This window comes from Falco cherrug, chromosome 8, assembly GCF_023634085.1.
Source record: "Falco cherrug isolate bFalChe1 chromosome 8, bFalChe1.pri, whole genome shotgun sequence".
Lineage (NCBI taxonomy): Eukaryota > Metazoa > Chordata > Aves > Falconiformes > Falconidae > Falco > Falco cherrug.
This window is the reverse complement of record NC_073704.1, coordinates 48,478,888-48,505,219: the sequence shown is the minus strand read 5'-3', so window position 1 is coordinate 48,505,219 and position 26,332 is coordinate 48,478,888. Positions and strand designations below refer to the sequence as shown.

Sequence of the window (26,332 nt, the reverse complement as noted above, 5' to 3'; positions counted from 1 at the left end):
CTCATGCCTACTGAAAAAGAGCAGCAGAGCCAAGTACATCATGTAACTATGCTCCTAAGGCTGTTCCTCTCTTACTGATATAAAACAAGGCCAGCAACAGATACTATACAAATATTTGAAAGCTGTTTTCCAGTGGTTGCTTCAATGCACACGCAATGTCATCATCATCTGCTTTTAACAGTCTTTATAGCTGTCATTTTTTAGTATCATATCTCATTTTGCAAGTCAGATCTGTGGCTGACTGGTAATCAATACCAGCTAAGCACACCAGCCAGTTTAGATGAGTCGGTGCTGGGGCTGGGAGACAGACATTAGAATTCCGCCTGGGGTTTCTGAGCTTTTAAGGCATTTACATCAAACTTCATTCTCACTACTCAAGGCAATGAATTCAAGTTCCACATCCAAATTCCCACTGGAATGACTTCTTATGGTCTGACTCTATACTTCAACGCTCCAAATTTGCTTGTTCTCCCATGTGATTTCAAAAAAATACGTTAACATAATAAGTGCTTTGGATTTCTGAATTATCCACTTACCCTACAAAAAGGTGGGTTCTTGCTGTGCATTTTTATACGTTTATTTATATTTGTACTATGTTCATAAATATAGTACTCTGCACTTCTCTGGGCACTCTGTGTGTTTATATATGTAACTCCTGTAGGTACGTAAGTACATTTGCTTACTCGTATATAAGTACTTAGATATGTCCTTATATATGAGTAAGCAAATAACATTCCTGTTTTCCTGAGAAGACTGGTAAAGGCTTCAAATAAGTACTAAAATCTGTTATTTTCCTACTGTTACAAAGTGGGATATCCTCAGCAAATGCTGTGTAAAAAAGAAACCATCCTTTCCAGATCAAAGAAGATCCTTCAGTTAAAAAGCAGCCCCGAGAGTGGCTTCAGGACTGGGAGGGTGCTGGGTCAAGGAGACTAGTGATGTGAAAGCACCTTTGTCACAGAGACCCCAAAACAAGGAAATAATTTCTGTATGGAAGGGGATAAGCTGGGAGAAACTGCAGAATGCAAGACCTTTGACTAGAAGCTGCTCTGGGCCATACGCTTGTGTGCACTTAGGTTTAACCGCTGGACTTTCACCAAACAGCCTGCTCCACACTGACTGCCTTTCATTTCACATATGTGTGTAGTGTTGTCTAGCCTTGTCGTGCTATATGGTAAGGTCCATGGGGGAGGAACCTCATTTCTGTGTGCATTCAGAGCCTCATGCAAGAGTCCAGAGCACGCCAGCCTAAAGGTGACTTCTCATTATCAACACTGTTGAAGACCACTCATAGACATGGAATATCTGTTGGGCAGTTACACATGACTTTGAAGACCGCCCTTCTTTCTCCAGTAGTTGTCTATATTCAATTTAATAACCTCATGACATATTTCATAAAGACGATGTCACACAAGTTATGTCTCTGTGACTCGTGTTCTCCTCCGCCACCCACTCCTTTGCCCAAGTCTACACCAGGCCTGGACCACTAGCAAAACTCACCTGTGCTGGCAATGAAATGCCTGCACATAAGAAATGAAAACCCAAAACACTTAACAGGGCATGTACAGAACAAGAAGGGTTAGGAAATAATAACATGTTTCTAGACAGAAAAAAAAGAATTTTAAAGAAAAGTAAATCACAAGAAAACCCAGAAAAGATTGCAGGAAAGGAAAGCAAATAAATGACCTGATATAGTAAATGGGAACCAAAAAGAATGATGTGCTTAGTTATCTGGGGACTTGGTAATTAGATCAATTTTTAAATACTTTGAAAAGTGCTATGAAAATACACAGTAAACTGGATTGCAGTTGACAAAAATGCCATTTTGTTTTATTGTTTTCAAGCCAGCCAAATTCACGTCATCTGTGAAGTGTTTATCACCCAGGGTAAGGACAGCAATACATCCTGCAGATCTACGTTTACAAGCATTTTGGAACAAATGTTCCTATTTGAACACCCATATGAACCATAAGCATCCAATATATTTGGATCACTACATTCAGTTATGTTAGAAGATCTTTAATTTTCTGAACAATGTTTTACCAAATCATTGTGGCACTACTATATATCCTGCAGGAACAGGGAACAGAGCATACGTGACTACTCTTCTGCATATTCACCAGGGAGTGTTTTTTTCCACCTACATGAAACCATAGGTCTATTTCTTTTAATTCATAAAAGCAAATGGCATCAATCTATTTTTGGCATTTGTGCGATTGCTGTAGTATTCGAGTCCCTCACCCTTTAACTTATTTATGCATCCGCCCTGCAGATGCACAGCTGTCAGCAGCATAATGAGGTCTTACAAAATTTCAGGAACCGAACACAACACTTCCAGTCCCACTAACCTACATCATTTCTAAATTAAAATATGCCTCCCTGGCCTCAGGACACATACAGTATCAACGTAACCACAGAACAGGGAGAGTTTATATCAGAACTGCTGAACACCCCCCACTGCAATAGATACTTACTGACAATGTTATTGTTCTTATGAAGTAAATTTATAAAGATATAGGTAAAACATGCGTAACAGCACTAAATTTTTACCGCAGTACTTGAAAGTAAAAATATTTTCAAAACCTGTATCGGTAACCGATATCTTCACATAAGCTTAGTTCTTTGGTAGAACTTGCAAGCAGCATAACAGGTGCTGAAGTCTTTCAGCTTTCCTTCTGGATCACTATTTGCTCAGAGAGATTAACTGCTGGACAAGGAATAACTTGACCCTGGATCTGAAACGTCACAGTTTAGAAATCCTAGTACCAAGGGACAGCCATGATCTCCAAGACAACACGCATTGCAAAACCAGGACAACAGGTCACCTCCAAAGGGCTTTATTCCACCTTGCAGGAGACTTGAGTGAGGGAACTTGGAAGTCTGCCTTTATGTGTAAAAGAAGGACTTCTAATGAACAGCAGTGTAAAAGAATTAGTCCATTAAAACTGGTAAAAAACAGCATCATGAAACAACTGCATTCCCAATTTAAAAAGAAAAAAAAGATATAGAGGATGGCTTATTAGAAGATATATGATTAGCATTATTCACTAATTTTTACACCTGACATCTAACATCAGCAGGAATATTGAGAGGCAGGCTTATCTAGAGAATTTCATGGATAGACAAATAGTTATTATTACAGTTATATTTTTCTCATCAAATTACTATGTTTTAATTTTTTAAAAGAAAAATATTTCATTTTGAAATTAATAACAGCAACCTGCAGATGACCTTAGATATTGTAGATTCTTAAATATAAATGGCTACATGTCTAAACTCTTCTCAGAGTTTAGTTTTCTCAGTAGCCACTGAAGAATGATTCCACAAGCCTTACAAAACTGAAGCCATTAACAAAGAATCTTAAAAGTTAACTTAATCCATGAAATTTTCTTGCTAGGTGGTATTTTTTTATTAGTATTTTTTTTCTGACATTAGTTGATAAATATATTCCTAGAGGAGACAGCTACTTCCTCTGCCAGGACTGTCATAACAAAAAGGCAGTCATGTGCAAGAAAACTTCTACTCCCTAGTAGGATTAGGCAGCAAGTTTGGATCAAAAGAGCATACCAGTAACCTTACCTGAGCCTTTAAACAAAATTTCAGACATCTAACTCATACTAAAATGTGACAGCACTTCAATAAAGAGGCCAGAGAAAAGCCCTACCCCAAAGTTTTCCTCCTCGCAATGAAAGCAACAACTCTTTTGTAAGTAGGTAAAGCGGATACCTGCACAACTGGCTTCACAGGACATTTCTCCCATCCTTCCGTCATTCTCCTGAGAGTGCTGCTTGTCTAACTTATTGGCAAGACTTTACTGCTTATGCCCCCGCCTGAACATTAACCCTTAATTATGCCTTCCAGCTGCTCCACAAGAAGTGAGAGCACTGCACCTTTGAAAAGCAACGTGAGCTCAAGGAAGAGAGCAAAAATCCAAACAACCCCTCCACCAAAATGCTTCAGATAACTGCGAGTCCCTTTATTCCGTGAATAATTCCAGGCAAACCACTTGACCTCCTTGTAACAGTCATCTTCCTTATAAGACTGTTTTTAAAAGCAGGACCTAATCAATAGCTGATGCTGCGTATGACCTGAGCTTGAGCATATAAATTAAATACAAAATAAAGCAGGTTCAGGGGTGAAACTCATGTACAGGGCTACTGAGGGGTCACAAAAGAAAATGGAAAGAAGATGAAAAAAAGAAGGGGGGGGGGGATCAATCTCATTTCTAAAGCTAATTTTTCATACCAGAAAGATCCATTTCCCACCACACATCGTGACAAGTAATTTTTAATGTGTGTGGAAAGTACACCGTGTCACTGCATTCAGAAGTAGACTGGATGCGGTGACTCGTGTGTTGTGCACCTGAACATGCAGCAGGAATTGCTTCTGGGGATCCTAACACAAAATGTTTGCTGTAAGAAAACCTGTGCACCACGTCACTGTTTCATATAACCCGTTAGCTTATTCATTTACATGAGTTAAATTCTAGGGTTTGGTGGTTTGGTCATTTGATGTTTGTTTGGGTTTTTTTGGTTTTTTGGTTTTTTTTTTTTTTTTTTGGGGGGGGGAGGGTGTTGGTGGGTTGTTTTTTTTTTGGAAAAGCATCATTCTATATTCCAGTATTGACATATCATGACTGCCTTATAAACAATTTCTGATAGACTGGATATGGAGGCAGAATTATATAGGGAAATAATCTTGATCATTCCTGAAAGTCTCATGCTCCTTCAAAAGAACAATTAAGAAATTGTCACTTTTTCTAGTAAAACAAGAGGAAGAAGAATTCTAAATGTGAAAACAGCACCTTGGACAAGCTGTGTATGCATATTATCATAGCATTACTGTACTACTGTTCAATGATTTGGAAAAATAACTCCAAAAAGAGCTTTAAAAAAAACCACAAAAGACTGGAGCAGAGGTTACTTCCACACGAAGATAGAATTCTTTCATTTGTTTCTTTGACATTTATGGGACTACCAAAGGCTAAACAAAAGCAAAATTAGATCCCACAGGCTTTTCGTAGGAAAAAAGAGTGGAGGAAAATTATATCTGGTAGTAGAAATCAGTTGTACAAATGAGACCATCATCTAACAGCCCTTTCCAATGCTGCTGTCTCATATTCACCCCATGTCGTCTGCTCTTAAACAAAAGGGGTTTCATTCTTGCCTACCTCAAAGCTATTTTACTAAAGACATTCTCAGATTTGTACCTAGGTAATCAACTTTACACTACTCCTGTTCATCTCATAACAGACATTTGAGTGCCGGAGGATTCCCTCCGTGCTTCACGTAAGAGTTAGATCCTTATTTTACATTGGAAGACAACGCTGCAGATCCAGACACAAACATGATTTTTTTAAAAATAAAATGAGGATACTCCACAGGATCTTGTTCACATCCATGTAGGATTTAGATGGCCTGAGCTTCTTTTGAGGACACTTTCAAATGAGGCAGTGATTTAGCTGTGTAAAAGGAACTGTATAAAATCCCTTGCTGTACATACACAGTGAACATATGTTCATATAAAACCAATTTATGATGAAAAGGCTAAAAATACAATGATACCATTACAGTTTTATTTTTTTTCCTCCAAAAATGTTTTCCTTTCAAGGCATAACAATTTTGGATTGAACTGAATTGCAGGTGGCTTCATTTTCCTATGGCCACTTTATCTCCTGGAGCCACCCAACTGCAAGATAGCAAAGCCATGTAACAGACTGAATCACTGAATGAGAAACATAATCATTCCCTTCTGTGCTCTAAATGTGGCAAGAAACTATACAGGCTTTGTTGTCGTCATCGTCATTTTAAATACCCAGTTCGGCTCTCGCACAGAAAGCTGCAGCTGAGTTGAGGAGTGACAATAGCCAAGCTGCAGCCTTGCTGAGGTGGGGTCAGGGAGGGGGGACATCCATCTTATTTTGTGGTCAAGGAAGAGCGGTGCAGGAAATCCAGTCCCCCAATCAATTACTGAAATTAATTTTTGAGCCTAACTCCGTGCCTCCTGGAGAAAACAAGAATCCAGTTACTTACCTGATTTGCACCAGGTTCTCATCACTTTTCTTTAAATGAAGTTAGATTTAAAAGTGTAATTGTGTTATCCAGAAAAAGTGATGCAGTATTAATTAAGAACTGAGGGAGTTTTTTTAACTTTAAAAAGTATAACAAATCCAGGAATACTGGTGCCTATTTACAAAATGAAATATCAAAACTCAATCCCAGTGAAATGGTAAAACAACTGGAGACTCCAGAGACCCACAGCATCTCTCCCTTGAAAGCCAAAAAGCACATTGGCTCCTCAGAACCGATTCTGAGCAGCAGGTCACCACTCCCGCAGATCCCTTCACTGTAGGCAAGATCTCCATTTTGCACGGAACTGGCCTGGCCAGGCAAGTCTGGCAGCAAAGGGTGGCACTGCCATGGAACGAGAGGCACTGCCCAACTCCTGCCAAAAGACCCCTTTTCTCTCTAGCTGGAAGTCATGAGCTGCACTGACTGAAGAGCCAGGCTGCAACACAGGGGGGAGAAATTATTAAAAAAAAAACAAACAAAAAAACAACAAAAAAACCCCTACTCAAGCTATGGTTTTAACTTTGTCCAGCTGTAAAGGTCAAGAGGAGAAAACAAACTTTGTTCTGCTGGTGGACAGTATTTACAACCCCCATTTATTCATGAAGTCTGTACTAAAATGATATTGCAGTGCTGTTTTGGCTAGAGACTGCATACGCTGACCCCTCCGTGCCCAGCACAGCACCGGAATAATTCTATACAAAAGGTTTGCATTAAATGTAATGAAGCAAATGACAAAATCAATAAACCTGGAATGGTGTGGCTATCATAAAAATGATGTAAATTCAGAGTTCACAGTGGTTATGAAGCTATTTAGAATTATAATTAAAACCAGTGGTATCTTTTTTTTGTCAGAATAAAAGTTCCTTTTGACAATCATAGATTAATGCTACAGGAAATTTTCAACAAATGTATTCAAAATTAAGGTATGGCACAAAGACAGCATAAATTACACAAAGATAAACTATAGGCAGAGGAGAGCCTAAAAAATATAAAATAAAGAAAATTTGATTTTCATACTTTTTCAACTGATGTCACATCCCATTTTAATCAAGTTTTATATCAAAAGGACAGTAAGAATACCACATAGCCTGTTTTTAAATCATGGTATTTTCTGGAGTTTGTTTCTGTCAAAGAGACTTTTGTAAGACTATTAAAACAGAAAAAGGGCCAAATCTGCTATTCATTACTCTCTGTACAAAAGCAGTGCCGCAGCATGGGTGCCACATCAAAATTTATCTATGCTTTGTTAGGATAAAAGAATAATAAACCCAGAAAGCTGAAATGAGTGAGCAGACAAGTAATCTCTGGGAATATCAATAGTCACCCAGATTTTTTGTAGCAGATTTCAAACCCCATGTAACGGATCCCATTCCTTTGCCAAGCTCTGGACATGGAGCTTGTAGCCTCACTTAAAAATTTGCACCAATATCACATTTAGGCAAGTGAATTATATACAACTTAAATCTCTAGATTCCCCAAACTGATTTTTCAACCATTTTTCACCCAATCAAACAGAAAAATCACTACAAATTTTAAAAGTGACCATCAAGACTGGGGCTCTCCCACCCAAACATTGGACTTTTTCAGTCTCCTGTGCAAACAGTTTGCATCGCTGTGTCAGCTATGCTGCTTCCCTCACGGGACACAGCACATCCATGTCACTGTTCAAAACCCTCACTGATGGCCAACCTGCAGAGCTGCATTACTAATGGCTACAGAAGAAGCCCTCTTAGGCAGGAGAAGGCAATAAATTATGCAAAATACAAAGCATAAAGAAGATCAGAACAGAATTTGAAGTAGATGGAAAGGACGACTTAGGGTTGTGTGGTACACTTCATCTTTCTTGCTATCAGCATTAGGATTTTTTACAAGGATTTTATTTTTTTTACAAGGAAGGTGCATCTTTTAAATGGTGTTTGAAATATATTTCCAGAAAAGGAAAAAAAAAAAAAATTGGTGTTTAAATTTGTCTTAATTTGCAATATCTAAAAATCTATGGTTTGCCCCAAAATTAGTATTAAATACAAGATATATTGCAGTGAATATACCAAACACAGAAACAAGGTAAATCAAAACTATGGAGGTAGACAGCTCTGATTCACATCAGAAAAAGGAAAATTTAAAAAATATTAAATGCCACCAAACATATATTCTCCACTACTAAATACTGCTGGCTTATGTACTTCTATTTTATAGGTAGAGCACACTTAAGAGCTATTTCAGCTTTTATTTATCTGACATTTTACTGGAGGGAAAGCAACCTTTACAGTGAGGAAATCTGTTTCTCAGAAGTGACAGTTTGGCTTTTAATGAGTTGTCAGTGACAGATCCCTTGTGGCTAGTTGAGCCCACAACTATGGGCATCCATGAAACAAATACTTCCTGAAATGCAACTGGACAGAAAAACAGAGCTGACATCCACTGTGCTTAATTCAGATGTTTTCATTTAAAATAAAATAATAAAAAAAATAATCAGTGGTGCATTTTCAATCTGTGAAATCAATCTCAAGTAAAGTACAAGTGGTAGTTTAGCACATTCAACAGATTTAAGATCATTCTATGCTGCTTAGTCCACCTGGAGTTTTATTTATTAGCGAGAGACATGGGAAAGGGGATTACAAATCTGAAATGTATTTAAAAAATGCAAGTATAGTTTAATCACATTACGGAATATGACATACGTTCAAATACTTCATGAAATGGTTCTGGAGTTTTCCAGTATTTATCACGTGTGTTGCAGAATTTGCAGGTTATTAGTCTGCACATGTTTCTGCCATTGCTCCCCGATGCATTTGGAACCGTCCCAGGTTGCTCAGGAATAAAGCAAGGAAGCAGCATTCCTCTTATCAGCTCTTCTCACAAAATACAGGAATATCCTGCAGGTTGGGACCAAACCCTGCAGTTCACCATGTGAAGGGCTGACATAACACTACTGCCGAGCATTTGCAATAATGCACTATGCAAGGCTGAAATTAGCTCACCAGCTAGCAAGGTTACTGCTGAAGCAGCATCTTTTAGCATCAGTGGACAATGCAAAAAACCCACAAAACTTTCCCAAGAAGGTAATTTTGAATAATGACTACTCCTCACGATGTTAAGAGAGATATATGCAAAAGTTTCAGGATTGTAATGACACTTGCAAAACACTTGCAAAAATTTTCCTGACAATCATGATAAAATGGTAGAGAGCACAGCTAGTCAGGAGGCAGTACCCACATGCACCGTATTCTAGAAAAATGCAGATTTAACTCTATATTCAAGACAGTTTTCTCACCCTCAGATCCAGCACAAGGCTCTTCGGCAAGGGAAGGGGTTTAAGGGCAGCCTTCCCTCGGGACAGGGCACACACCCTTGCCCCCAAGATGCCGTACTTCAGGCTGCCAGGAAGTGCAGCTGGTGAACGCGCTGCCTACCCTTCCTACAATACAAAGAGAAAATGCTACGCCTATTCACCATAGGCAGAGAAGAAACTGTGATTAAAAGCATGCAATTTCTGAATTAAATGTAAAGTTTTAACCTTTACGTTCCTAATAGGTTTACTTTTAGCTATGGCTGCAGCAGCTACGATGGTCCTGATGGACAAAGACAGGGCAGCTGGGGACTAACGAAAACACAATTCCTCCCTACACCTGCCTGCCTGCCAGAAGCCAGGCTGCACAGCATTTCGACTTTCTTGCTTTTTTTCCCTCTGATTTTTACTGTAAGATAGACAAGAGAAGTTACTTAGAAAGATCAGGGCAGGTAGATTTTAAGGGTTACTAATTCAGAAGTGGATAAACTAGAAGACAGAAAAGCAAAAGGGTAACATGCCAAACTGTGCTCAGGCAGTACAGCCAGCAGCAGCTCCCCAAGCAAAACTGTGACACAGCCAGTCAGTCCTGCAAAGGAGGGGCACAGCTCTCAAGGGGCAAACGAAGTAACCAACTTCTCTGCCACCTTCGCGTGAGGCCAGCTGAAGAAGTGAAAACATAAAGATTACTCTATTACAAAATGTCCACTGCTGAGACTTACACTCTGCTTGGTTGGTTTTACATATCTCACCTTAAATGCATTCTGCATTGTGTAGGGAACATGCACGTGCATTTTAATCAAGCATGTATTTTTAATGATTAACTGTGAAATATATTGGCTGCTCATGGCTGCCCGGGGGGCTCTGCGCTGGGGTCAAAGCTGGCTGGGCGGCCGGGCCGGAGAGCGGTGGGGAATGGAGTCACATCCCGCTGGCGCCGGGCACTCGGGGGGTTCCCAGGGCTCAGGGCCGGGCCCGTCCCTTTAACATCTTTACCGAGGGGCTGGGCGAGGGGACGGGGCGCACCCCCAGGCGGGTTGCAGGGACACCAGGCTGGGGGACAGCTGATGTGCCGGGGGCAGCAGGCTCTGCAGAGGGACCTGGGCAGGCCGGGCCGAGGGGCCCAGCCCAGCTGGAGGAGGTTCAACAAGGCCGAGTGCCGGGTCCTGCCCCGGGGGCACGACAGCCCCCCCAGCGCTGCGGGCTGGGGCAGGGGGCTGGGAGCTGCCCGGCGGGGAAGGGGCTGGGGGGGCTGGTGGCCAGCTGGGCAGGAGCCAGCAGCGTGCCCGGGTGGCCAAGGAGGCCAGCAGCACCCTGGCTCGTAGCCGGGACAGCGTGGCCAGCAGGGCCAGGGCAGTGCCCGTCCCCCTGTGCTCGGCACTGGTGAGGCCACCCCTCAAATGTGTGCTCATTTCTGAGCCACTCACTTCAAGAGGGACATTAAGGCACTGGAGCATGTCCAGAGAAAGGTGATGGAGCTGGAGCACAAGTCTTATGAGGAGTGGCTGAGGGAACCAGGTCTGTTTAGCCTGGAGAAGAGGAGACTCTGGGATCTCGCTGCTCTCTGTGCCTACCTGACAGGGGCTGTGGGCAGGGGTGTGTGTGTGTGTGTGTCAGTGTCTTCTCCCCAGTAACATGCAATAGGACAAGAGGAAGCAGCCTCAAGTTGCACCAGGGGAGGTTTAGGTTGGGTATTAGGAAAGATTTCCTCACCAAAAGGGTGGTCAAGGCCTGGAACAGGCTGCCCAGGGTGGTGGTAGAATCACTATCCCCAGAGGTGTTTAAAAGACATATAGATGTGGTGCTCAGGGACATGGTGTAGTGGTGGACTTGGCTGTGCTGGGTTAATGATTGGACTCTGTGATCTTAAAGGGCTTTTCCAACTTAAATGATTCTATGATTCTATAATACTGTATGCTTTTTGCATTTTTTATATGGGCTAGAACAGATGGCAAAAGCTCAAACTAATAAAACTAACTCATGCTGCAGGTGATATTTCTCCGTAGAAGGTGGGAAGATGGTAACGTGTTATTTTAATCGTATAATAATGCTGCACTACAACGGAATTTCTAAGAAGGCAAATGCGATGGTCACAGAGATCTCTCTTGAATTCGTTATGGTCGCTATCACAATGAATATCAATTACAGGAGATATAAAGGAATATACTATTGGAATACACTGAGTGCAGTATGAATTTACAGATAAGGAGGAGGGAAATTATTTACAAATTTTTAAGATTGAAGTAGTACAATCTTTTCACCCCTAGAGAGTACAAAAGGCTTGTTTCTAATGAGTGTCTTCAAATAACTGTTTCATTACCTCTGACCTGTTTTGCCAGCTCTGAAAACACTCAAAAATACCAGCTGAGATCAAAGCAACCTGAAACCTGTTCCATAATAGAAGTTCATCCTTTCTTCAAATTTTCATGTATTCATATTTGAAATATACTGTGCCTTTCATGCACAACATCAAATGCAGACACATATTGTTCAGCCCATTGAAAGATACATAAGCAAATACACAAGCCAACATATGATAATCAATTCTCCTTCAGCCATTTCATTGCTTTTATTTGAGGCCAACCACTGACTTCAGTAGACTTATTCCAGATTTTACACCAAATGAGTAGAAAATCTGGCCAACAGTTTGCCTTCCTCCTTTTGTTTTATTTTACTGCAAACTGCAATAGTAACATAGAGTACTGTACATGAATATCAAGAAACTACGGCCAGGAATTTCAGAGGGCTCTGGATAATAGCTTCCCTTGAGAAACCAGACTAAAGGAGTTAAGTTTTCTAGTGCAACATTTCATTGAGATATACTGCATATTTATGTACAGCAAATAACTCACAATCACTTGCTTGATTTCTGCTAGTGAAATGGCTACACACAAATCAATCATTATTTCCTTGGGTTTCTTCATTATTTTAACTTGACAGGTACGTTTAATTATTTTTATTCTACGGCTGAATGGCAAAAATTACAAATATCCTCTGCACTGCTGTTTGTGATAGATAAAAAAATGACGCAGGCACATTTTTATGTTTTGTGTAAGTGAATGCAAAATACCCCTCAGCGTAAAGAGCAAGTTCAGCTTTTTCCAAAACCTGAATGTGCAATCTAGATGTTTAATTTTTGTAAAAGTCACATGGATCGATGCTAATAGTAGATTCATGCAGAAAAAAGTAAGAGTATCTTCCAGGAAAAGCCATTTAAGAAATAAGAAACTGAAATTAATAGTCACAAAAATATTTTACAGTACTCACATAGCTCTGATTTTTTACGTTGCACAGGTAATGCAACCACTAAGAAATTAGATGTGTACTAACTTACAGAAGTGTTAAAAGTTACATATGTGCTGACGTATTTCTACATTTTTTTAAAAAATCTAAATGCTCAATTTCTTCCTCCAAAGTAACTTTTAGGGCTATAAAGAAGGATATTACCCACAATTTCCTAAGTGGCTCCAGGATGCAAGAAAAGCGGCTTGCAGTAATTGTTCTAGTAATAAGAGCTATTATCTTACGTGTGGCTAAGAAATATTTAGACAGAAATGCAATGAGCCTGTATTATCATGACAGATGAACCTGTTAGCTTGTGTTTTTCTGAATCCCAATGCTACAAAATTCTATTTTACAGTCAAAGCCTACAAATAGTAAAAGGCAGAAGCTGAATATGCACAGAACTGAGTTCCAGTGAATGAAGAAGAAACGGCAGCAACTCCTCACACAAAAAACAGTAACTGTGTAATTTCATGTGGCACTAGCTCTGTGTGGTGTTCCAGCGGGGTATCTGCACTGTCGGGTTGGCTCCCCCTCTGCTCTGCTGCTGTGTCCCCACACATCCCCACTGCATATGTATTCATTTTCCTTTCCATGAATCATGCAGTTTCCTGGGCTGGGAGATGTTGATGTGAAAGAGCTTGACCTTATAGATAGTATGGAGACAGGACAGTTCCTACCCCTCAGCCCTGCCACCAGCACTTGCTCCTTGATGTGATCACAGAGGATGCACAGACATTTCCTTCTGTGAGCAGCTGCCCGGCCTGGTGGGCGAGGGAGAGGCTGTGGCTGGTGTGTCCTGGGCCTTAGTGAAGCCTCTGACACCGTCTCCTGCAGCCACCGGCTGCTCATGGCTGCCCGGGGGGCTCTGCGCTGGGGTCAAAGCTGGCTGGGCGGCCGGGCCGGAGAGCGGTGGGGAATGGAGTCACATCCCGCTGGCGCCGGGCACTCGGGGGGTTCCCAGGGCTCAGGGCCGGGCCCGTCCCTTTAACATCTTTACCAAAGGGGCTAGACAAGGGGATGGGGTGCGCACTCAGTGTATTTGTTGATGATGCGAAGTTGGGGTTTAGTGGTGGACTTGAAAGACCCAGTAACCCAGGTTGGACTTGATGATCTCAAAGGTCTTTTCCAACCTAAATGACTCTATGATTCTATAGACACTGACACCAAGACTGTGCACTCTGTATATATGCAAGATGTATGTTTGCACTCTCACTGCTTACACAAGAGGCTTTTCCTTCTGTCTGAACGGTGCAAGGTAGGGATGGGTGACAAAGGGGCAAAAGCTTAGGGAAATACACAGCCAGAGTCTTGCCATTTTACTTGCAGAGAGATCTCTGCTTGCTGTTAAGTCTTGGGCTATTGTTTTTCCTCACTGCAATGCTACAAAACAAAGGAATAAACTTCTGTCAAGAGATGGCAAAAGAACACAGGACAGCAGCTTGCCAGAAAGAGTAATTTTTTTAAATTTGTCCTGTGCATTTCTTATGGAGGAACGATCCCTGCAACACAAGCTTGGATATCATCATGCCTCCAAGAATCCCATTCCTACGCTGCTTTGCAATCCCCACGCAGCTCGATTGGTTATGCTCAGCTTCACAGTCCTGAAGAGAGGCACAGCAAGAGGAAGAGCTGGGAGCATCCTGCCAATAACCACAAGAAACACCTCAAAAGAATGGTTGCTACAGTTACAGGATCTTTACTTGAGTCAGCCTCTGCATATTCCTATTCTGGGAATCTGGCTGCCCTTGACAAGGTGGGCTGGCCAGGCTAATACAAGAGAAACTGCAGGAATGCCTCACCAGAGAACTCCCGTCTGAATGCCAAGATGTGATACAAGCAGGGTAAATGTGCAGCAATCCAAGAAGCGGCTCTATATATTTTTTTGACGGAAGGCCGTGGCTGACAGTGCTGAGTTAGCCAAAAGCTCAACAAGACCCCAAAACATGTACTTTAATTCTTAAAATAAGTGTGCTTACTTGGGGCTAGATTCCTGCAAAAAACATTTCCTGTTCTCTAAGTAGTAAGTAACAGAAATTGAATACAGGTGCGTGCCGCAAGCTGGCCCTCTCTCGCCCTTTCTTGTTCAATTATTTTAGGGCCACGGAGCAGCATTTATGTGTCTATTCCACAGAATGTTCAAAGTGCTAGTTTACACCAAATTTCCTTGCAAGTTCACTATTGGTAATGGACATTATGTGTTCATGAAACTTTCTAAAAGCTGTATAATTATATATATATTTTAATTAGAAATAGACTTACTAACATATTCTTTATGTGCAGATTCTTCCTTTGATTTTATAGTCAAACAGCAGAAAACACTTCATATGAAAATAATTCACACAGCTACATTTCCCCCACTCGGGAGTTTTAAAACCTCATCTTGGCAGTCTCTGCTTTGGCTTTGTCTCATGCAAAAATGTTGGCCTCCCTGAGGTTGAAAAGCTCTTCTTTAGCACAGCCCTTACACAAGCCCATTTTTCGGGGATCACTGCTTTGCTAAGGAATTACTAAAGCTTTTACCATTTAAAAGGAAAGGTATGGTGAAAACTATCCCAAAACACTACTTTCTGTAACACCTTTCTTTTTTCTTTCCTTTTATCTTAACCTTTTTTTTTTTTTTTTTTTTAAATGCCCAAAATCATACCAGTAGCAAGCCAGTTCTGCAGCCCTGGTGCTCAAGGGACGTCACCAAAGACTCTCATCACTTAGCAAACGCAGCAGCACCTCTGCCCTTAAATTCAGGAACTCTTTTTACACCATTATGCTCCAACTGGCTGCAATCTGCCACTTGGTGTTGCTTGCTGCTGTGGCCACGCTGAGATAGGGTAGTTCTCACAGGGTTTCCAAATGGCACCCACAGTAATTTATGTTAAGCCCAGAGATGGCATATTTCAGAGTTTGTGTCCAAAAGGAATTCATGCCCTGGCTTAGGCTATTGCATCAACGTCTCCACATTTTTTCCTGAGGGAAGCTTTCCAAGCTGCTGTTAAAGACAGCATTAATCTGGAGACTTTCATGTGGTCTAGCACTTGCTGTGTCCCTATTACAATATCTACAGAGCTATTACTTTTTGCCATGGCATTTAGAAACTATGTAGAAACTGGAAGAATTCGAGGCCATGTTAGATGTCAAGTGACAGAAAGAGACAATTCCATGCCAGCCCTTCCCTATGTGAATTTAAAAGATAAATTGGAAAGCCTTGGGGAGGGTAGGAGAACATGTAACTTTATTTTTAAGTCTAAAAGTCTCCAAGATCCCTCAAAAACATACTTTGTAAGGAAGAAGAACTCCGAGAGAGTACAATAAACCTGCAAAGGGATAACCATAGAAATGGCCAACTCTGTCGCTATCACATTGGCACATGTGTCGGAGAGTCACCAGGCGATCAGCAGTGCAGGTGTTTGAACAGCTGAATGGCACCGACAGGCAAAGACTCATTCTTTTCCTCTAGCTGCTCGAACACTTGTGCTCATTGGCATGGTCATTTCTGTGACTCAGAAGGGAGCAATTTGGCTGCCAAATCTAGACTGAGAATGGGAATTGGCATGCTTAAGCTTACTGCTTAAAGCTTTAAGAGCTTTAAATATTAACTTGGTTCAACTTGCATCACACCCTTACAGTTACTGCTGCAGAAATTTAGATGCCAGCAGCAAGTTGGCTCAAGATTTTGTCCCATTTTTCTCAGCAACTCATAGGCCACTACTCTGTGTCTGGAAGCAACAGTCATCTGATCTAATGAACCACTCTGGGCACAATTCATCCATTCCTTATCAAGAAAAAATTACTACAGATCTGAGTGAAAAGTTTGCTTCTTCTGGTATTTATCTGAACAATCAGTACTTGTGGCTTACATCAGCAAAACTATTCATTAGACTAGTAAGCTTTGTGCTCCTGCTGAGCCAGAGGTTGGTCTAGATGACCTCCAGAGGTCAATTCCAACCAGAATTATTCTATGATGCTGTGATAACTACAGTATTCCTGAAAGACAGAAAAGGGGGCTGCAAGGAAGCACTTCTCACACTGTATCTTTTACGTCAAAATAATAGATACTGCCTAACTTAGCAGTCACATTTTTTGGTTAAAGTTTTAGGTCCCAGCATTCCTGGAGTTCCTGTAAGCACTCCAGCCAGCCATGCCTTGATACTGGCTCATGCAAAAGTGAGACTCTGGTTCCTTCTGCACTGAGATTGGGTGTATAAATCAAAGAATACCTGTGATTTTTGTGACAGCTTGCCAGCAGCAAATGCATCTCTGAATGTAAACTTTGCTATTTTAAATTACGTTAGACAACTAATGGTGAATTACAGTAGGGAAAGCTAGATTTTCTGAAACAAAACACCATCTACTGTTGCTCTAGATTACATAACGTAAGTAAAGTTCGTGCTAACATGACAAAAGAGCGCTGTTTCTGTCTAAAATCCACAAACATCTTCCCATTATAATCTATATTCTACATTTTTTCCTGTGTCTTAAAAGCTAGGCCTGCTCACACAGGTCCTCTGATTCTCCTCCACTGAAGAACAACATTACCGTACAGACTTAGATGAGTTTAATTGGCTCCTCAATTTTTCTCATGTTTTCTCAGGCTGATGTTGAGGTAAAAAAGCCTTCACACCTGAAAAGCTAAAGTCACTGTTGAATATGAAGGAAGGAAGCAGCAAACCATTGAAGAACACAAGGTTAGCATGCTGATTGCCTGCAGAAACAGCTGCAAACGTTAGACAATGTGTAGAAGTCTTCACATTCTGTCTATCCCAAAATCTCCAAAAGCACCTTGCACAGTGCTTAGAAAGCAGGGGGCATTTCACAGGGTTGCTCCTGTGCCTATCTTTTCCAGTTTGGGGGAAGTCCTCCTTTGGTCTTTTGCAGTACTGTCTCCCTAGCACAAACCCCAGTGATGTGATAGTCCCTGCAATGCAGTATCACCAGAGAAAGTACAAGAATTGTGCTTTGCCCTTGAATGCAGATGTGGCCGTGCTTTGATACATGTTGACTGACTGCCCTTAACAGTTTCCATGCTGCTTGTAGAAAAAAAAAAATAGTCTGGACACTAAATAGGTTGTTCATTGGGGCAAGAAATGAAAACACGTGTATGTTGCAAGACTCTTTGTAGAAAAGTGCTTCTTTTTAGACCTCCTCTAGCTAATTCTTCTACAACATAAACACACAAAGGATAAATCCACACTATTTACACTATGCTGACAATATTTACCATGGTGGGGTATCAGATTCCAGCTACTGGTGTGGTAACACAGTGCTAATACTAATGGCTCTGAAATGGTTCTGAGAGTGGCTGCAAGTCTTCTCAGGAAATCCTGACTCTCTGCCAACTTGTTGGCTGTTATTTCCTTTTTCAATTCACCTTGTGTTGACTCTAACAATGCCAACGGTGCGTTAGCGTGTGGGCATGCACAGAAATATATTTCTGGTTTGTAATATATAAGAGCCTTTAGCAGCTCTGGAAATACAGAGCTGAAAGTCTTCATTTACATGTATTTCAGGCTATATGTTATAGAAAACGGCTAAGACAGACTAGCTTCATTAGTACAAACAGCAAAACCTGATTTTCTTTAATGGCTTTTAAAAGTTATTTTCATTTTTAATACAAACTGTCAAAGCATGCACAGTTAATTTCTCACATTATCTTTTCATTTTCTGATAATCGTGCCCAACTACTGTGCCTGTATGCCACGTTTTGCCCTATTTACTTCCCACCCTAGCTGTGGGACAGAGAATTTAATCAAAGTGAAATATTTCAATTTCATCCCCAAACTCTACCAGTTCTTTTCCTATGCATATCTTGCTTCAAGGCTTGGACCATGACTTTGCAGGACTACAGTGAAGGGTGGGGTAAAACCCCTACGTATACATTTTTCTTTGCCCAGGTACGTTGCAAAGTGTGCACACAAGACCAAAGCAGCATGTGAGGCCCTTGACGACAACCTGCTGCACACAGCAGGGTCCACAGCTCCCTTTTTGTGCTGCACCGAGCTAACTACATGGTACTCAAACCAATAGTAACAGGCAGATGTAACCCAGGGAGAATGTTTTTCACCACTAATATTAATGAAGTTGTCACTTACAAGTTCTTCACATCAATGATTCCTCGAAAGGCTTTTCTAGGGATTCCTTTTATCTGATTTTCACTCAGGTCTCTGAATAAGGGAAGAGAAAAAAAATACATCATATTAACAAAGAGAGCACATTTCCCAAATCTACATGAGATAACGGAACATACACATGCTCAGAAAAGTAAATGTTTCTGGATTTGTTACGCCATACAATGGTTTCAATTTTCTTCATCTCCTCTGTGGCATAAGCTGAAACGACTCTCCAACAAAACCCACCAGAATTCGTGATACAAATGATGGAACTTCCAGAAAACATCACTCAGATGTGGTCATGACACTGGCAACAATGCCATGATTCACTGTCAGAGCATCTGCAGCCAAATATTATCCCTTGAAATTGCAACCCTGTAGCGTAAATATAATTTTCTTACCATGTTCCTGTTTGTTTAATGACTGCAAAAATACTTGGCTACCCCTGCTCAGATTACAGCCTCTTATTTAAAATTAGTATTCAGGAAAAACATGACAATCATTTTCTTGTGAGTTTTGCAAATTTACAGTGAAAATATCTTGATGCACTGCATTAAAAAAGACCACTGCATTGCGTATCAATGGGAAGGAGAGCATTTCTAATGTCATTTAAAATAAACAAAACCAGCAGCAATTCATACTGTCTTCCTAGTACTTAAAACATTACAAAATCTTTCAATTTAAATCATTAGATCTGCATTGTGAGTGCAGTAGAGCAATAAGCACTGCAAGTTGCACTTTTATCTTACACAAACTGCATTCAGTTGCTTTTTCCTTTGATGTCCTATAAATGTTTCCACCTCAGCCAGTGCCAATGGAGGCAGGAAGGAGGGCATCAGGAATGGGAGGGAAACAGACACAAAATCAGAAAGTTGGGATGTTCTTGGTCTTAGGAAAAGCAGGACTCACAATGCTTTCTTTGCTGGTACCCTGTTAGCATGGAAGAGAGGGACTGATTTCACTCCAGTGCAGGGTATAAAGTGGGGGGAAGAGAAAAGTGTAAGATGACAAAAGGCAGGCAGAAGATTGAGAAAGAAAAACATAAGAAATAAGCAAATGGAGGAAATGGAAGGCACAGGGATGGCTGGACAAAAGGACAAAGAAAGGTGATGCCACAGTGCAGGATATTACACAGTGCATGGTTTGGTGTGTCTGTGTCCCTGTGTTATACAAGGCCAAGACTTTGCCCCATTTTCAGGAAGAAACTGTGGCTTTCTAATGGCTATTAAGACGGAACGGCAGTCATCTGTACTCACCACCAGATACTCTTTTCTGTAAGTACATTTTGTGTTGCAGCAAGCCTTCTTCCTAGTCTCCACCAAATTGGCTTTATCAAATGACAGGCCAGAAATCAGAGCCTGTCACAAAAGCCCACATTGACATTGTGGGTCAAGACGTGTCACGCAGGGCTTTCTTCTGCTTTCCATCAGACAGATAGAAAAAAGAGGGGACTATGTCCTTGTCATGAGACTAATTCAATTTATACCAGTCATGCAGTCTACACCAAATTCTCAAAGTAGCCACAATTGTCCATTCAGACTATCGCAAACAAAAATGTGCTGCTGGATACAAGTCTTTCTTTCAAGCCAGATTAAAATTCTTTGTGACCTTCACAATTTGTTTAACACTGATCCACACCCTGACCCTTCCTTCACCTCCCCTTTCTTTTGCCGGCAACAAAATATTAGTTCTTTAAAGACAGACCTTCAACCCAGACAAATGATCAGGCAACCCGGATGGAGAAGAGTCGAAAGTAAAGTGTATTTCAGACCTATAAAAAGAAAGTCTTATCCTGAAGACCGACTTCATGACAGGGAGTCACTTTGGTGTGACAGTGAGGCACAGCAGAGCTACGGACAACGGTAAAAACCATGACAAAATGGCTTAGGAAGGCAAAAATTAGGAAGATATGAAAGCCACACAAAGCAGAACAAAATGGGCTTGAAAAAGTAAATTGTGTGATCAATTAAAACCACACTACACCCACCAACACCTCAAGCTGCATTTGTCTAGCATTCTATTGTGCACTATTTCAAATCAGGTTTCAAAATAAATTAGGTTATTAAGCTTTTTTTTTTTTTTTTCCTAATATCATTGTGGTCTAAATGGCTAATTTATATTTTTGCTTTCTACTTTGTCTTTACGCTCAGCTCTCAGTTGCAGTCAGGCAAAACCAGACGACTTTAGGAAATTCATCCATTTTCTATGACAATCTTTTTATAAATACTATTACTATTATTTTCCATTTAGGCACTCTCCTCCAGCTAGCAATACTGCCTTTCTAAATCTCCAGGATCGTGGACTGATTTCATAAATATCTCTAGTGGTCTGAAGAACTGATGGCCTGCATGGCATTAGTGATGCAGCATGGAAGAAAATTCACAAATGCATGCTTCATTTTCCGGAACTGCTTTCTCACAATTATAATTGTCCCTTTCTGAGATGGTTAGGTATAGTGTTCCTCTCTGCTTCCTAACACTGTGCCAAACTTTCATTAGGTGCCTTTTGTAAGGAAGCACCCACCAACCAGGCTCAGCCCGGGCACTTCACAAAATTTGCTCTGAGGGAGTAGAAGGCTGTAACAAGCAACTTGTCCACGTAGTTTATCTTAAAAGTTTAAGCTTTTTGTTCCCTGCTTCTCATACCGGACGTAATGGGAATCTCTCATTGACAGTATGTAAAATAAATATTAGTTATTACTAGTAACTGCAGAAAACCAGATTAAATTAATGTGAGGCCAAAACAAAATCCTAAAAAAAAAACCAGACAGAAGAATTTTGGTATTCAAGAAAAAATAAACAATAAATCTGAAGAAAAATAAATTATAATTACTAACACATTTCCTATTTCTTAGACAGAGGTTTCAAGCCACCTATTTCTGTAATGAAAGACAAGTCCAATGCATGGGTGCATGATGGATCCTAAGGAGGAAGTCTAAAAAATTCCAGCTTTAGCGAAACATACAATTTCAAAAATCCTCACCCTAATAGACATGTTAGAGAGCTGACAAAAACACTTGACCTAAGGACAAAGTAAAATGTGCTAATATGTCAGCAGCACCCTCCTTCACAAAGCTTCCTCTGGATAGAAAGCAGGAAGCCCAACAATGGAAACACGTTCATTTGCATCTGATAAAACAGACATGTTGAGCTAAACTAATATTTTTAAATTAAATTATTCTTCCTCTTATTTTGATAAATATAGGCAAGTTTCATCCAGTTCAATGGGCCACACAGCTTTCATGCAATGTAAATGTCACCGAGATTCTGCAACCAGCCACAGCCTTGGTAAAATGCAGTCTCTTCTGGAAGTGTACCCCTGCCTCCTTCATACAGGGGTCCTGTTCGATAGAAACACACTTGAAAAGCCCTCGGCAGTAGATCACAGAGGAACAACTAGGTGAAAAGCACAGCAGGTGACGGTACTGGGTCCGTTTGACCAACAGCTTCCACAGCCAGCAGCGTGCAGTGAATGTCCCTAAGGAAACAGCACTCTCATTCCGGAGATGGGGAAACAGAGCCACAGAAATATTAAAGAACTTTGACTTCAAGTTTGCATAGATGAGAGACACAGGAGCTAACAAAATCCAGCAGCTGTGGCTCACATGCCCTCACAGCACAGCAGACCACACATTAGTCTAACCCAGATTCAAACAAGAGTTGGCACAAGTAGATAGATTTTTTAGTTTTTATTTTAATTTAGCTAAAGTGCTTTGGACACAGATTAACTCCCTCTGAAAGTCTAATATTGTTTTCTTGATCTTCAAATGTGAATTGCAAGAGTCTTACTGATAAAAGGATTGGAAAGGAAAAAAACCCACCCAAAACTGCTGACGTTTTCTAAGTGCCTCTGCAGTCTTTGCTATAATGCTGGTTTTAGCTTCCTGCTCTAACGCTGGTTTTTGCATCCTAAGTGAAATTTCAGCTATCTAAGATAGCAATAAAATACATTAAGACTATTTTTTTTCCCCGTGACAGAACATAAATCAGTTAATTGGAACACAGACCCTATGAACATTCATAAATCAAGTCTTCATTTGAACTACAGATCTAAAACATTAAAATAGCTACTTTAATACAACTTGCAAAGTTACAATGGTACTGAAAATAAGATGTATTATATGAAACCCCCCAAAATCAACACTGAGAGCATTATGCTTAGGTTGTCTCCCTTTTCAGAAACAAAAAAGCCCTTTGAGCATTTACCAGTTGTTTCCCAGATCTTTTTTGGCATACAGACTCTAAAATTTAAAAAGACTATTTTTTAACAAAGAACTTCCTGAAAAGTGCTTTATTAAGAAGTATTTATTGTGGTTGAACACTACTTTTTTATTATTTCTCCCGCTCAAATGGGCTAAAAGAGAGATTGCCATTCAGTGTTAGCCTACAAAGAACTAGACTTGCCTTTGATCTCTAAAAAGTTTAACGCAAAGACTTAAAGAACTAGTTATCAAGAGCAGATGCTTCACAGCCAAACATGTATCTTTCCCAGTATGTTATTGTATGTTGATCCCATAATAAAACTGTAAATTCACAGAGTTAACCATTAACACATGGGACCAATGTTCAACTGAAATGAAGGAAACTCCAGAATAACTAACCTGATTCCTTCAAGTACCTTCTAGCTTATTCACAATTCAGTTGCTTCTTGGAATAATAATGTAGAGCTCACACACAACTCTCTCTGTAGCAGCTGATACAAAACCATAAGACAATAAGTGGTTGATTCAAGTGTATGTGGGGCTTGAAAGTGCAAAATAAGCAATTGTTTTCCATCACCTCTTCCTGACACAAGCTTGTTTTGCTTACTTTGCAAAATAAAACTAACAGAAAGGTATGAACACTGATTTTAAGAGCCAGCTGCCACCAATGTTAAGAAATAAATACTTTGCTCACTATCTTCACTCCAGCTACAGAACGCCCAGCCAAGAAAAATGAGAATTAGTTAATCCATCTCGGTAGCCTTGTTCACATTCTTTCACCAAATAGGATTTCTGGGTTAAAAACATTTCACTCATGCATTTACCAAAATAAAATAATAATAAAAAAGAAGTTCTTGAGGTTTTGTGCATTACTGAAGTTCAGTGACTATTCTTCAAACCAAGATTACTTTACAACTGGACTAAAACCAGACTGAACTACTCTGCAAAAGGTCACATACTTAACACAAACTGGTCAGTGCAATTTGTCTCATTAGAATGAGTTTTCATTTGTACAGCATGTTACACATAAACTCTATCTTACAATGTTTTACTGAATTAAATACCACAGTTAAGGAATTAAAGAGTAACAGATGGGGGAAATTAGAGAGTATAAATCAAAGAGAATAGGTATCTCTAAGTAACACATAATAAAAGATAAGCAAGTCAGTGAAGTGGGGAATGATACAAGTCAGCTTTTTTATAGAGCAAGAGCTGGAGAGAAGGTAACTTCTACAGCCAGTGAAGAGAGAGTGCAAAGGGACCAATACTCACTATGGGAAGACTGCAAGACAAAACAGATAACATGCAAAGAGGTAGAAAGACCAAGAAAATCCATAAGGAAAAAAAGTTTACTTAATTATATCTGTAACAATTCCAGCACAGAATATTCCAGCACATTCACAGTGTCTTTTTCTTTGAACTAAAGGCTTGACATTCCCCAGGAAGCATTGCTGTCTCCCACAGTTTCTATTACAATCCACAGGTTGCAATGCCTCAAACCCTGCTTAACCTCAAGCACGGCATAACTGGGACCATCAAACCAGCAGCAGAATGGCTGCAGCACAGATTCCCTTCCAATTGCTACCATTTCTTCTTGCCCATCAATACAATTCCCCTTCAAAGTGAGCAACAACATTACAGCTAATCTGCTCACATCCTCCTATGCAGCTCCAGCCACTTACTCTCAGTAAGCAGTACAGAAGGATGCAGATGTCTCCTCTGCAGTAAGCGTGCACTTGCAGAGGCTGCTGTGCCTTAAAAATGTGTTAAGAAGACTGAGCCAAATGAGTAATCACCATGCTTGAGGTATGCAAGAAATGGAACCGAATTACTTGCATGGTAAATGTATCTGGAGGTATAAGTGCCAGTACACACAAGCTCAAGGATGCAGACATTGAAATCAGATCAACACAGACTCTGAATATATTCAACCACATTTTTCTAAATGTCTTTGTATCACATTAAGCTACCATTTACAACAAAGAACAGAAGAAGAATTTTTCCTGCTCTGTCAAAATTGTGGCAGTTTTTTAATGGTTAAAATTAATATTTGACATTTTCAAATGCTAAAAGCTATTCTTGTCTAGGAGCTATTGTCCTAATATTTCCAGAACTGTTCAATATTACGAGTTTTTCCTGTTCTATAGGTGAATTAACAAATAACTGAGTGAGCTGTTGAGGAATGCGAGATAAATTCAAGATATTTATCATTTTCCAGATCGGAAAAGCATTGACCAAATCAGCCCACTACAACAGTAATAAGAACACGCTGTGGCAAGTCTGACACTCACATCAGCACCTCTATACTCAGGAGGGGCCTTAGGCACTCGGTGAAGCAATGGCTTCTCCTTTTCTGTTAAGTAAAATACGGTATTTACCATAAAGCAGTAGCTATAGCTCTGTCTAAAAGGAAAAATGGGTACGTCTTTGCTGCCGACGGGCTACAAGGCAAGAGCTTGAGAACAATTGCGCTGCATAGCATTACTCTGTGGAACTTGGCATAGCTGCTGATTTTCTAAAAGGAAAAAAACCTCCTCCCTGATACTCCTGCAATGAAAGTATGATGTTGACAGCACCAGAGTTCTGCAAAATGAGCAGGTCCTACAGATGTTTTGTACACTGAACAATGCAAGGTGAGTGGTTTTTTGCTAAATATAATACAGCTGTCTGTCTGGCTATCAATTAATGCTCTGGGAAGCCACTGAGAAACTCTTGTTTGTTTTAAGTGAGGGAATTTAGCTCAAAATTTCCAATTAAACCAGTCCTTACTGCTGTCACACACTACTGTGCAAGTATGACTGCCAAACTTCCAGAAGATAAGCACCTCGATTTCTTTGCTGATCTGGTTTTACTGTGAGGTGATAGATGGTAACTTTATACTTCACCATTCACTCAAAGCTTCACGTAGTCTAATTAACCCAAGTCACACACATGTACCTTCATTCTGAAGAACAGGACACTGAACAGAGCCTGAGCTTAAAGATTCGGGAAGGGCGTTCACCAAGCAATCAAGAAGGGAAAAGATCTCAGAAGCAGATAATTATTTTAGCACCATCTTGTACCCTTCTCCAAAGCCAAATTAAAAGCCATCTGTTAATTAAGACCCTTCAAGGGATCCGACCTGCATTGACTTTTACAGATTCATGACTTCTGTCCTGACACAACTACAGGGATCACTCAGTATGTGATGAAGTCTTTCTAAATGTTTAAAAGTACAGAGCACACACATTTGTGCAGGCTTCGTAAGACGTTTTTAAAATTTTCTTAGTCACTTCAAACAAAAAAAAGTCCCACCCTGTTTCACTAAATTAGACACAGTGCTACTACATTTGGCTGTCAACGCACCAAACACAAAACCAGTAAAAAATAAATCTACCAGGATATC

General features: G+C 40.4%; 1 protein-coding gene across 1 annotated transcript in view; it reads right to left on the bottom strand.

The window, feature by feature from the left end:
- SLIT3 (slit guidance ligand 3) overlaps positions 1-26,332 on the bottom strand; it is a 531,568-nt gene that overhangs the window by 241,673 nt on the left and 263,563 nt on the right. Inside the window, exon 6 of the mRNA XM_027810336.2 lies at positions 18,729-18,800. Coding sequence (XP_027666137.1) covers positions 18,729-18,800 — 72 coding nt within the window. The remainder of the gene's footprint in view (positions 1-18,728; positions 18,801-26,332) is intronic.